Source organism: Lactuca saligna, chromosome 9 (genome assembly GCF_052625555.1).
Source record: "Lactuca saligna cultivar CGN05327 chromosome 9, ASM5262555v1, whole genome shotgun sequence".
NCBI lineage: Eukaryota > Viridiplantae > Streptophyta > Magnoliopsida > Asterales > Asteraceae > Lactuca > Lactuca saligna.
The window spans coordinates 40534245-40549443 of NC_136425.1; the positions used below are offsets into that span (position 1 = coordinate 40534245).

Here is a 15199-nt window from a genome sequence, read left to right on the forward strand (position 1 = left end):
GCCGAACAGGTAGGATAGGACTGTGATTCTCCCTTCATTAAAAGCATAATGATAAATATACAGTAACTAAACACTTATAAATACCCGATCTTAGTTACTTTAGAAAAATATGAATTTGATGCTAACCCATGAAATTACACTTTGTACCTTACTAAGTCGTTGGTGGAGCGTGTGTGCTTAACCGACACACTAACATGGACTAGTAAGAGTTACAAAAGGTAACTTAATGTTTATCATAAATTGATGGAGCATATGTAGTCTAAACTTAATGAAACTGAAATTGATTTTGAATCGCACAAAATCAAAAAAACACCTACATCATTCGTCTTCTCCCAACCACAACAATCTAATATGCTACCTAAAACAAACTAATAAAATATAGTTTTTTTTAAGTTTATAAATAATTCATGTTTTAGTTATGATTAATATTCAATGACTATAATATTAGAATAAAAATATAGCTTTTACAATACACTTAATATTGAAAAATTTTCAAAGATTTAGTTAATATTAAAAAAATTTCAAAGTTTTTCCTGATTTTGTCCGTGTCAATAAACAATTCAAAATACCTCGACTTTTTAAAACAGGTCCGAGTTAAATAGCAATGATTTGAAGCACAATTTTTACACTATTTTGGAAACCCAATGACTCAATCGTATGGATATATAAAATACATGATTTCCAATCCTAGTAGGAAAAGGAGGAAAACGGATACCGAATTTAAAGTGAGTAAACATAATTTCATACTTGATCTCATAGATACATATAGAATTTTGCTGAAAGCCATATTCGATGTGCACAAATCTTGATGCATTTAAGCATTCAATTAGAAAAGTATAAGTTAAATTGACTCCATTTAAGATATATGATTATAATTACTACTAGCATGTAACATGTTGATGCGAAAATATTTAGAGATAAGATCTTAAGTAAACACCAAAGTAGAGACTACTATTATCATAAGAACTAAAGCTTAAACGAGTCACTAATAATCTGTACTTTAATAATAAAATAACCCATAAAACGTTTCATTTATTAGACATAACTTACACACTTGAAAGCCCAAAGTCAAATGACAACACGACAAATACCATCAAACATTTAACTCGATGATGATATAATCTTAAAAAGTCCATATGTTCAAATTCTTTCTTCTCAAAAGACAATTTTACCCTTCTTTAAGATGATGTTCTCCATTGCAACTCCACTTGAAGCTTACCATTCCTCGAATCAATTAAGTTGTACTTTCCATTGATTCTCTTGTTACTCACCACATCCCCAAGTTGTATATCCACATAACCCAATGTTTCCTAGAAAAAAAATATATACATATTATGTCAAAAATTCATCTTTCTAGGTCAAATCATAAGAAGATTGATTATTTCTTTATAGTTTATACCTTGGGATGAATTAAACCCATCCTTGAAGACGTACTCACGACTTCAAAATGCATCCTGTCGTTTGTTGGTGGCTCTTCTAAAGTAAATGAAAACTCCTCATCCCATCTCGGATCACGGTTTTTCTTCACAGGCTACATATCATATAAAATTCTTCATCCCAAGTCATAGTAAAATGACGAATTTACCCTTGTTGTTATAAAATGGAAAATTACCTTTGTTCTTTTCTCTTCTCCTCTGAAAAGCATACGAACAGATGGATTCGTATGATGTTTGCCTTCAAGATCTTCGGCTTGATGGATTATAACAACAAGCAAACCTCCGCCTTCTGGGGTTCCTTCTGGAGCCTTCTCGATCACTTCTCCATCTTTACTTTCAGCCGGGATTTGATCGTCTGTGAAAGGCTTATACACCAATTCAATCATGATTTGACCTCGAGATTTTTCGTTTTGTGTGTCGTTTGGGTCCATGTTTTTTAGAAGCTCAAGAGTCATAACTTTTGGTTCTTCCGGTGTTATTTCTTTTAGTGGTATAACATTCATCCCCATCTTGTCATGTTTCCCCACCTACAACATCCGGTTTTTGTTTGACCACAAAAGTCAAAATTATATTTCTGTTTGGAGTTTGTAAAATCTACCGGATTATAACATTCAAAGTACCTGTTCCCAGTCATATACGATCATCTCAAGCGCTTGTGATTCCGGATCTTTCACAACAAAATGGAACTCCTCATTCCATTCCGGATTAAGGTTTTTGTGTTTGACAACGGTTTTCTTGGAGGGAAGCTTATCTTCGGTGAGCTTCAGTTTCACATAAGGGTCCGAAGCACCCAAAATATCCTTCTTTTTCAGTTTCATCGCCCTCAAAACCTTCACATTCAGCATTCCAACTGGCCTCTTCATCGCTCTGACAATTTCATACATAAATTCGTTCAAATCAACAAAAACAATTCGAATCGATCATATCAGATAATACGATTGATACTTACTTTGCAGGATCGAGTACTGGTACGACGAGTGTTTTCGGCCACAGATACATGTTTGCGACCTGGGTTTTGATAAATTCCTGAACGAATCTGTACAAGCCAGGGATGGACATCAAATCGGCTCCGAGAAGTTTTAGTCCGAAATCAACGTGAGGCTGAAAATTTGAAGATAAATAATTACACACGAATCGCTAATGTGTTCAATTTGGGAATAATACTTTCATTCCATTGAGTTTTGAGGTGTTAAATCATGAAATAATTACACATGAATCGCTAAAATTAACGCCTTTAATAATAATGAGTCATGAACGAATGGATATAACTACTAGGGTTTAGGGTTTATGGTTAAGGGCTACCTTCTCCATGAGAGACACGAGAATTTGACAGAAGCAAGGGAAGCTCGGAACTAATGGCTTTAAGGTGATACGAGGTGAAGCAAATACCTGCAAGTCCACCACCTGAGAAAATAACAAAGCTTAGCGGGTATTTATGTCTTTTTACCATTTTGAATGGAATAAAAAATTACGATTTTTTATAATTTAATATCCATTAGTCAAGTTAAGTTACAGTTTAATAATAATCCATGTGGAATACAGTGGAATTATGGATACCTGAACAGTGGGTCTCAACCCGAAGGCCTTAACAGCAACATGAATGTTGGGATTAGCAGCCCATTTAAATGATGGTTCCATTATTAACTCCTTGTCATCCGTAGAATAAACTTTCATTCCTGTAAAAAAAGACACGACCATAAAATATTAAAGTAAATAAATCAATTTTTACGAGTAAAATAAAAATAAAAATTCAAAACTCTGAATGTTTCCTACTGTTAAGAACCTTGAAATGTGGGTGGTAGGTTGCCTAATGTAAGTGTATCAAATTCGACTGCGTCTATTTTGTACTTTGGAATCTGCTCTTTTATGATCGGTTCTGCTATAGTCTTCACAGTCTTGCAAATCGCCTACAAGAAAAAAGAAAAAAAAAATGTATTTGGTTATTCGTGGATAAAATTGTATACCATGGATTAAAATCATAAACAAATTCACTACCTTATCTAGATATGGCCACATTAGCTCGATAAATTTGTTGAGCCAATCAACCTGTATACAATCAAACAAGTTACTTTTGGATCTTAGATATGAAAGAATAATCTGATAAATAACTTGATTTAAGTTATTTATCAGATTATTCTTTCAACGATTCAAGTTATTTATCAGTTGTCAGATAAATAACTTGACGTTACATTTTGAATGGGGAATGCAATATTAGATTCATATATCATATTGAAGAGAAGCATACATACCCGGTCATGGTCAGGATTTTTGACCCACATTGGAATTTCCGGAAGCATCTGTTCAAGGGATTTTGTATCTCGTTCAACTAACGGTCGTACTTTTGGAGTCTTTGATATTCAAGTAACAAAAACACACAATGAGTAATTAATATTTAATTGACTTGATATATAAAATGTAGAGTTTGATTGCATTTTCACCTAACAATTTGAAAAAAAAAAAAAAAAAATCTCTTCTTGTGCTTCTTAAATCCAAAAGGTTTACTATCACTGTTTTTATTTCAAACTAAATGACATACTTTTTATGTTGAATCTAATTTGGTATTGGTAAATCACTAAATCTTTTGACTTTTGTTAAATTTCAGTAAAAAAATGAAGCATTTTGGACTTGAAACATCTTTATTTACCTGGTCTGAAATGTGTAATCCCAAATTTATTTATCCTTTTGCTTTTGATATAATATGAAGCTAGTGCCGAAACAAAACTAATTTAATACAAAAACAAAACTAATTTAATACAAAATATAATTTTTCAAACATTGTAGTCATGTAAATCTAAAAAAAGTAAGTTTGTTTCTTTTAATTATTAATAATATTTTTTGTGATTTGACCTTTTTCTTTGTCAATGTAAAAAATATTATTATTTATTGATTAACTATGAGTGTGAGACCTGTATATTACACATGTTATTAAAAATAAAAGTTTAGTATAAAGTTGAAATGATAAAATCAATTGGATGCTTGATATTAGTGATTTAAGCTTTAATTTCAATTCTAGTTGATTTGAAATGGGAAGGAAATAAACTATAATAGAACATTTATTCTGAAATTTAATAGAATGATTTACTTTATATATATAAGTTCTTAGTAAAATGTAGACTTTAAATTTAAGAAAATAAAAATCACAAGAAAATGACAAACAGAAAAAAAAAAAATTAAAATTCTAAAAATTATATGCATCAAATTCAATAATAATCGCATTTGACAAAAATAATTTTTATTTTTTATGTTAGATTTCATTTGTTTTACTGTTTCAATTTTAAGAAGTGTCCAAAATAAATCAAGTCTCCAATTTCAAGAAAGTGTTTTTTTTACTGATACTTTAGTCAAAAGTTAAATGTCCGTACAAGTGACATATATATTATACAAAAATACAATTTATCTACTATAGTGATGTGTTCATTTTTATAATTATCTTTTTTCATTTTATCAATTTATGATTTTTCCTAATTTATGTTAATGGCACAAAACTTATAGGTTTAAAAGATATTTCCTATCTGTTGGTCCTAAAATTGACTCGACCTTTCGGTAGAAATTGAGAAAAGAATTGATAAAAAGGACATTTCAATCCTTATTTGAGAATTAATTTAGAAATTAGATCGAAAATCCTATAACTACAAAACCAAATACAAATAAAACCCAAACTAAAACGTATTAGTTGACTTTGTAGAGTGTCGACAATTACCATGAAAAGAATCATACAAATTACAGAAAGAAAGATCGAAGAAGATGAAGAAGATAGTACGATTATACTAACCTCAACATGAGTTGGTTGGTAGTAAATGAACAAGTAGTACCCAATCACAAGCCCAGTTGGAACTCCAATTCCGAAACCAAATGCCCCCATAATTGTGCTAACGACACCCATCTTCACTCCCGAATTCTGCCCCAAATCCCCTTTGCTAATCTAGTCTTAATCACAATTGATTCTTCACAACACTTTCCGAAGATTCTCGGTAAATAAGTTGTGACAGCTTACTGAAGAATGAAGATGAATCTGAGAGGCGGAAGAGGAAGAACTAACAAACACAGGTCTCGTGTTAATTGGAATTCTGTAAGAAAAACACATAAATTATACAGAAAACTGTTAGTATTCGAGTTGGAAGAGGGAGAATGGATGGTTTTTTTGGATCCATTACCTAACGGATTTGGTGGGATTTAATGTGTGTCGGCAACAGTTTCTGTGCTCCCGTTTTGAATGAAGAGCAGTGTGTGTTCTGAGGTGATTGTGCGTGTGAGAGAGGCGTCGGATTGGTCACCATAAATATCTTCTTTGATTCCCATTAAAACGGACGCCATTAAAAGCTTAGCTTTACTAGGTTTTTGTATTTTTTAGGTTATCTAAATGGTAAAATAAGGTGTCTTTTTAACTAACCCTTATTATTATTATTATTATTATTATTATTATTATTATTATAAACTAGGCTATGGAATCGTCCCACCAACCCATCTAAAAAGTGTTGTCATCTTTGCATCATATCCGTTTCACCACCAATCCACTAGATATTGAAAATGGTTATCAATCTACAATATTCTTTTTTTTACATTATATTAATTAGAAAACATAATTTATAACATAAATAAATTTTTTAATAACATAAAAAAATAAAACCACATTTCATTAAATAAAAAAGAATTTTAAACTTGACTAAACATTTATTAATAGAAAAATTACACTAAAACCTTATATTATAAATTGAAAAACTACTAATGTAAAAAGATGAGACTTAAGGGCCTTTTGTATCAAAAACTAAAATTTGGGCATGAGATTCTTTTGAGTTGGACTCATACCTTTTCTTTCTTATTTCATTAAACCCAGGAACCCTAAAACCTTTCCCTCTTTGTTTCCATGCCTGTGTTGACCATGAAGAACAAGAAAAACTCTCACATGAGAAGGGGGAATAACCAGATGGAAACAGAGAAAAAGAAAGAGAGCGAATTAAGAAGGACCAAAAAGAGAGCAGAGGATCAAAAAACATCACCCAATCAAATCAATCGTCTTCTCCCGTGGCCGGAGTCATGCCACAACAGACCCACTACCCGTTGGGGTGGTGTTCACTCATGGGTAGGGGCGACACGTTGGACGTCACATGTGAAAACTCCTCCTATACCGGATAGCCTTATGTAAATGCCTATATATTTTCCTAAAAATTAAGGATGATGTAAAATAGTTGAGCTATTCGCGAGTTATTCGGGATCGGATTATTAAAAGTTTGAAACGAACCAAGCCTAGCCTTAACGAGCTCTAGCACCTGAACTTTAGAATAAAGCTCATTTAACAAACGAGTCTTATGTTGAGCCTACACTTAAGGTTCGTTTAAGCTCGCGAGCTTAAACAAGCTTTTGTATAATATACTATTATTTTATATATTATTATTTATTACTTATATATTAATATGATATAAAAAAATAACGAGTCGATCCCGATCTTTAACGAGTTTTACGGAAAAACGAACCTTAATGAGCCTTAACGAGCCAATTCCGAGCTTCATATATGTTTCACGAGCTCGAGCCTCCAGAATCTTAATGAGCTCAAGCTTCAGTAATTTTAAACAAGCCTAGCTCGATTAATGTGAAGTTCGGCTCGACTCATTTACATCCATACTTCAAATATAGAGATATTGCAGAAAAACGCAACTAATTATACATGTATATTTAGGAAAACCCTTATATTGTTATTTAGGTTAAAGAAAAACCCTTGTATTAATAGTTATGATTCGAAAAAGACCAAAATATGACTTTGTAAGAGATATTGACGACTACAAATCTACTCTTGCCTACAATTTTGTTTTTTAATATTACATTGATGTTAATTATGATAAAAATGGTTAGTTAAGGAGAAAAAACTTTATGAAATGAAAAATATAAATAACAATTATGTAAATTGCAAAAAAAAAAAAAAAAAAACAACAACAACAACAACGTAATTTTAATGCTTGAGATAACTTATTTGATATTTGTATAGGTTGTCATTTGCAAATATTAACAATCAACGTATAGCACGGTGACGATTATACCATATCAAGTAGACTATAAAAGTGTCAAAATAAAGTTCAATCAAAACAATTATATACGGAGAAGACATAAAAAAATAAAGCTTGGAAGTATATCTTAAGGAAATTAATAAAAACAAAAATTATAAAAGAAATTATGTAAATGAATGTAACTTTAAAATATAATAAGGGGACAAAATTACAACTTAAAGAATACCAATAATCTAACTTTAAAATTATGAACGATAAAAACCTATTAAATCAAAATCTATTTAGGAGAACAATGTAAATAGTCATTATTTCCATAGAGATGCTTATTTTACATATTGTATTATATTTTTGTAAAATTTGTAACATAATCTAGATTTAGCCTTTTTCATTCTACATAGTAAAAGCAAATAAAAGATGCCTTATGAGGGGACATTGTCATTGTTATTTAATATTAAGATTAAGGTAAACCAAAGAATAACTACCTGGATACAAACCTTGAAATGAAGGAGGTTGCAAGAAGCTTGATAATAACCCTTATATTCAATCGTGAATAAAGATGGACCTATAAACATGTCGATTTTGAAGGTTTGTGCACTTTAAAATGTGACAACAGTCAACCTAGTCAACTCAACTTATACTAGTATGTTAGGGTTTACGTTATGTTTCCTAAGGTACAACGTACTATTATAATACAAAACACCACTCGGAAGTTTCATATGTTCAAAAGAATCTAAACCCTAAATAAGGTGAGTAATGTAATAACTTGAATATTCCAATTACCTATCCGTCGAAGATGAGTAACATTCATAACGAGACATAGTGAAGTTCATAATGTTAACACTACGGGACAAAACCATAACACAGCCTGCAAATAAAATCTCTTTCTCTCTAACTCTCTCTCCCTCTCAAATCTCTCCCAAATCTATCTTCGATCTCTCTCAAACCTCTTTCAACCTTTCCCATAGACACAAACATCATTCTATCCCTTCCTTTGTTGAAAACATCCCAAAACGGGATTAGAAAACTCAAAAGAACAAGCCCACTTCGGAACTAGAAGGTTGACTCAGGAAATGGAAAGCAAACTTCGGAAAGGGTTGGATGATTCTGGAACCTGCTTGACTTAAACTCATTTTAGAAATATTTGCTTCACTTCGAAACTACAGGCCACTTCGGAACATCAAGATTCGACTCTGGAACATGAAAACCCACTTCGGCACCTCTATTCAACTCCGGACCAAGAAGGATAACTTCAGAATTAGCTAATTTGACTCTGGAACTTGAAGATTAGCTTCAGAATTCACCATTTGACTCCGGAAATGATTGTGTGACTTCGGACCAACTTCACATTTTTACCACTTTGGACCTTTTCTTCATTTTAAGGGATTTTGACGTCGATAATTCCTTCAAACTCATATTTTTCCTAACTTAGACCCTCTAGACTCCTAGTTTATGCTAAAATTGGAGCCTTTAAAGCACATTTACATAAGAATAATAAAGATATTTTAAATCCTACAGAGATTACCCACTTGGGAACTTGTGTTACCACTTGATTTGTTTTCCCAATATGATAATTGCACAAACCAAGGAAAACATTAACTCAAAACTTTATCCTTCCTTTCATATATAATACACAGGATTGATACATTTACAAACCCATTCTCAGTAAACAAACTCCACCACATTTCTCTCAAACTCCATATTCTCTCAAAAGCAAATAAGTTCCAGGAGATCTTTCTTTTATCTTCAACACTTATTATTTGACAATAAGGAAGGATCATCTAATCTAGTAATATTCCTAATACATTTCATGATTTGTCCAAATAATCACACATTCATAAATAAATACACATTCTAAATGTATTTATCAAGAGAGAGCAGGAGACTTAAAGATAAGAAAGATGTAGTCATCAAGAGAGAGCAGGAGACTTAAAGATAAGAAAGATGTAGTAGACTGCAGAAGTTAGGGTTCACACTTTCGTACCCATCATCTATGTCCAAGAATCCACACCAGCTTCACCGATCGAATTCGATCCTCCAAAGCCCTAATCTAGGACTTAAGGAACGACTACAAGTGAAATAATGGACTTCGATGAGTACGAATACTTGGAGAAGATAGAAGACGAATCTGACACCAAGAATGGTTCGTCTTCGAAGACCAAAGATGATATGTCACTCTCGAAGTTTCTCTCTCCATCCCTACCACTACTTATGTCATGTTCCGACCGGGAAGACCTTTCCTAATGGCTACGACTACAACCATGGTCACAGTCTCTGTCTACGTCTCTCCTGCTCCCGCCGTTCTCTTCGTCCCCTTTGTATTTCTTGCTCCTTCTCCGTTCTTCTTCAATGCAGTCATCTTCACCATCATCTTCTCTTCCCTTCCGCTTCTGTTTCATCGGATTCAAGGATGCAGGTCTAGAATCCCCAATGAATACCGTTGAACTAAAATCGAGTTGTAGGAGAACAATTGAAGATCGAGTTGTCGGAGGCTGATTTGGCGTTGAAGCCTCAGAGGGTTTTGGTGATGGCGAGGTTTGATGATGATAATATAAGCATGGTGGCGTAGGGATGAGGCGGTGATATGTTGAAGATGTCGATTTAATGTTCTATGAGATTAGGTCAAGAAATAGAGAGGCAGAGAGTAATTATAGGAGCTTACAAAATTAGGGTAATGCTTATTTACCTTAATAGCCTTTATAATTTTCTTTAATTTAAAATTTAAAATTTAAATGTATTAATAATTATAAAAATAACAATTAATTATAGCCACACATCTTAAAAATCAGATGGTCCAGATCTGTTCTTGCGTTCTCAACATTTTAGGTGTTCTCATTTGATCCTACTCCTATATATATATATATATATATATATATATATATATATATATATATATATATATATATATATATATATATATATATATATATATATATTTCCAATACAAAACGTTTATTTCGTAAAACTTTATACAAAACTTTAACCATTTGTAACCTGTTGAGCAAATGGTAAAAATTTTATAAAGTTCATATATCATTGTTTTACAACATTTCGATACTATCTTGGAATGTTGGGATAATTTCGTATACAAACGTTTTCATTTCAAAAACATGTACACTCGTCGAATAAATTTGTGAGGCATTGTCTTCATCGTACCTAACTGAGGTATACACGAAAGTCCTGCATTTATAACTAGAATCCCTGATACGAGAGCGTGATAGTTGTGTATAGACATATACGGGACTGATGATCCCACACCCTGGTTATTAGCTACAGCCAGACCGGCAGGTTATGGATGACAAATGTCATAAATATCTTGGCGCCTGAAGAACGACGAGGCAGACACCGCATCTTAAAAGCACAGTTATAAAAACTCACATGGGAAAACGACTATACATACAGTTTACACGAAAACATCTTTCTTCAAATGGTTTTATACATGAATAAAACTACATATTAACACTTCAAGTGTGGAAAACACTGGTACAATTTGGTCTTTCCATTTAAGACTACATCACATTTATTGGAAAATATCAGATTTTATGGGATAAACACTATCATTTTACAAGTTAACGGATTATATACATTTTAGTTTTGACATTTAAGACTACTCTACATTTATTAGAAAATATTGGATTCTCTAGGATAAACACTATCATTTCACAAGAAAATGGTTTACATTACATTCATTAAAAAAAAATATCGGATTTTCTAAAACCAAACACTGCATCGTTTCATAGAAAGTTTTACTATTTTCATATATACTTTTATGGACTCACCAACTTAATTGTTGACACTTTTTCAAACAACTTTTATTCTCAGGTAATCGGTAAAACAAGTAATCACCATCTTTTGAGAATTGACGCTATGGAATTAAACAAAACATTTTCACATCATATTGTAATTGACTTTTGAAACATGTAATACTTGTAATGATGTAACTTTTCAATTATATATATGATGGTGTTTTCTTTCTTTACTGTTATTCAATTGTTATGATACAACACATGAAAGTCATCCCACCCCCGGACGTTTCCGTCATCCTGGTTTGGGTTGTGACACAAAACTAGAACATTTATCGTTAAGAGAGAAGCATGAGAAGGTGTTTGGAAGAAATAGATAGAAGATAGAGATAAAAAGGAAACATGAAGTGGCGATATGGGGCCGCAAAATGAAGCAGACATGGTGACAAAGGAAAACGGTGTTGGCAAATAGGAGTGACTGTGGTGACGATTGTATCGAGTATTGAAACGTAATCAGAGTAAGAATAGAATTAGACACAACATTTAAATAAAATTTGGTTGGCTCGTTGTATTGCTTATCAGAGAATATAAGAGGATCAGAGAAAATGATTACAAAAGTTAATGTTCCTTCTTAACCTCTAATGTATCCATCCCATACATATAGGGATACTGATAGTATAAAAAATACAAGGGACTAATGTCACACCCCCAAACCAAGAATGTTGGAAACGTCCAAGGGTGGAAGACTGCATGTATAGTATCATAACAACGAATATAATAGTGATCAAAGTAAACACAACTATCATAAATATAATCGAGAAAGTTACATGGTTACATGAGTTACATGTTTCAAAATCGATTACAATATAATGATAAAAGAGTTTGTATGACGTCGTAGTGTTCCATCCTCAAAAGTTGGTAGTTACCTGTTTTTATTGATTACATGAGAATACAAGAAATTTTAAAAGAGTGCCAACAATTAAGTTGGTGAGTGCATAAGCTTTGTATATAGAGTTGAAAACCTTTTTTGTGAATGTAGTGTATGTTCAAGGAATCCAATATTTTCCTTATAAAATGAGTTGTAGTCTTAAGACTCAAAGACTGAAATGTACCAATATTTACCATACTTATGATAGTATGTACAGTTTTAAATAAATAAAACCCTTTTAAATGTAATAATCCCCATAAACTATATGTGTCGTTGTTTCCCTATGTGAGTTATTATAACCGTACAATTGACATTGTAATCCTGTTACGACTTACTTCGGGCATCGAAATGTTTTGACATTTGTCACCCCAAACCTATCGGTCTAGCTATTTCAAGTAGCAAAGGTGCGGGATTGTCAGTCTCAATATAGATCTATATACAAGTATCACGCTCTCCCTACAGGAGATACAAGACTTTCATTAGTACTTTAAAGAATACATTGAAGTAATGTCTCACAAATTTGGTTCAACGAGTTTACGTGTAGTGTAAATGAAAACCCTTTTTGTAGTGTAAATTGAACCTTCCTTAGTATGTTCGTAGTGTTAATGTACCATAAACTATACTTATTATAGTTTATCATATATGTTTTTAGTGAATGAAAACCCTTTTTCTAGTGTAAATGGAACCTTTCATAGTGAGGTTGTAGTGTAACAAACCATAAACTATACCTATTATAGTTTATCATATATGTTTGTAGTGAATGAAAATCCTTATGATGAATGACTATTTTTATTTCATGAAAGTATTATAATCATGAAATACAATCAAGATATAACTATTTATTGTTATACAATTTGTTCAACATGTTATAAAGTTTTAATAAACTTGTAAACTGTTTTTACTAGTTTTAACTTTTCTGTCACTGTTTTTAGAAAAATCACAAAAATCACTGAAAGTTAAAAACTAAATCCGTAAACTCTGGAAGTTCAGAAAATTGGTCCAGTTTGTTCATAATTTTTATTATGGATTTTAGTGGTCTCTAACCAGTGTGAAAATGTCCATATTCACAGACTGGTCTGAATTCACTTCTGAAATGATAGGCAGTTTTGTAAAAATCGCCATAAATTATAGAAAAATCGTATGAACGTGTGCAAGTAGTCATTAAAAAGGTATAAACCTATATATTAAACAGTTTTGAAATATATTAAGTTTAAGATGGTCAAAATAGTTTGTAAATAGCCCATAACTTTTCTATTGAAAGTTGTTGGTTGAGTTAGAGTGTTTTTTTAGTGTTGTAGCTTGTATTCTCCCCCTTAAAACTTGAAGAAAACATGAAAAGATAGGGGTATGAACTCACCTTGAGTGATTTCCTTAGGTGGAAGGTTGAAGAAGGAGAGTTTCGAGTCAAGAACACTTGAAGGATGCTTGATGATTTGAAGATCCTAAGAACAAATATGTCGATATTTATGTAAATGATCCATGATTTGTATGAAGAAGTGTAGACTATTTAGGAGTAGAATGAGGATACTTACCCAAAATGGAGGAAAAGCTCGAGACCTCCTCGGGAATTTGAGTTCCAGAGAGAGGGAGTAAGAGAAAATAAGTTGGCTTTGGGTGAAGGCAAATGAGATTTTGGAAATGTGAAGAATAAAGACTTATTTGAGTAGATTTGACTAAGGAAATCTGATGGAGTGTTGGGAAAAGTTGGAAAGGATAATGATTTGACTAGGTAGAGTGTGAATAGTGACATAGAGTTGATGTGGGGATGGCTTGGTTTCATAACTTTATGGCAAAGTCAAAGAGTACTTTTAGATATTATTTGAGCAAACTATAAGATTTATGTTTAATAAATCTCCAAGATGTAGATAGATATGAGTTTGGAAGGTTTAAAATGCTGAAAATACGAATTTTGTGAATTTCCCACGTCAAAAACATAAAAAATAGGCTTAAAATAAGAAAGTAGTCAAAACCGGGAAGGAAACTGCGAACCTGAACCTGAAGGTGTGAATGCTAAAGATGCGAACCTGAAGTTGAAGGTGCGAATGCTGAAGATGCGAACCTGAAGCTGAAGGTGCGAATGCTGAAGATGCGAACCTCAAGCTCAAGGTGTGAATGTTGAAGATGTGAACCTGAAGCTGAAGGTGCGAATGTTGAAGATGCAAACCTGAAGTTGAAGGTGTAAATGTTGAAGATGCGAACTTGAAGCTGAAGGTGCGAGCTAGGGTTTCGCAGTTTAGGGTGGTTTCGCATTCGGAGTGCTGTTTTCCATAAAATCTTCCCATTTTAAGTGGTTTTTGATTAATTGAAGGGTCGGGATGACCCGGGTGTGTCTAAAAAGTTGAAAGAGATTTTGAGAGAGATTTGGGAGAGATTTAGGAGACAGAGAGATATATGGAGAGAGATTGAGAGAGACTTTGTTTGTAACCTTTGTTAGTGTTTGGCCCCGTATTGCAGGGTTTGAAATCCTAATATACCTTGTTATGAGTGTTCTACGCCCCCGAGGGGGTACATAATAGTGCTTTATAGAGCCGTTACATCACTCACCCTGGTTAGGGTTTAGAATTTTTGAACATTTGAAACTTCTGAGTGACACTTTTTTATTTATATAGAGAGTTGTACAATAGTAAACATAGAGTAAGCCTTATCATACAAGCACTAGTTGAGTTTATCGGCTTGACTCGTTGACTTGGTTTGACTTTGAGCTGACCAAAAATTGATGGTTGTCACAACTAAACATTCTAAGCTTCGAAACATAAAATTCCCTTGTAATAATATTACAAACAGACTTCGATATTACAGACAACTAAGAAATATCCAATCAATAATTGGATCTCAACCCATATTCAAGAATCCAATCTACTTGACCAATTTCTAGGGTAAAAGACCATTTTACCCTTTTTATTACGTGGCCCAAAACCAAGGCCCAACTTAAGTACTCAAAAGGCCCAAATTCCTTAAATGCATCATAAGGCCCATTAAGGCCCAACTTCCAAATTTGGGCATAAAAATCATTATGGACCTAATCCCAGGAAAGTCCATAGTTTATTCATGGCCCAAAGTTAAAAGTCCAATGGACCAATAAGGCCTAAATCCTAA

The 15199-nt window shown here is 32.6% G+C and overlaps 1 protein-coding gene across 1 annotated transcript; it reads right to left on the bottom strand.

Annotated features, from left to right (window-relative positions):
• Positions 1 to 980: 980 nt before the first annotated feature.
• Positions 981 to 5746, bottom strand: LOC145014691 (synaptotagmin-2-like). Its single transcript, XM_078973126.1, has 12 exons — positions 5591 to 5746; positions 5209 to 5503; positions 3686 to 3784; positions 3432 to 3482; positions 3220 to 3343; positions 2994 to 3112; positions 2739 to 2840; positions 2386 to 2537; positions 2057 to 2303; positions 1613 to 1963; positions 1400 to 1531; positions 981 to 1310 (listed from the first exon to the last, which is right to left on the bottom strand). Exons 2-12 carry the CDS (start codon positions 5317 to 5319, stop codon positions 1179 to 1181), a joined length of 1620 nt encoding a protein of 539 aa, XP_078829252.1. The 5' UTR covers positions 5320 to 5503; positions 5591 to 5746; the 3' UTR covers positions 981 to 1178.
• Positions 5747 to 15199: the final 9453 nt, after the last annotated feature.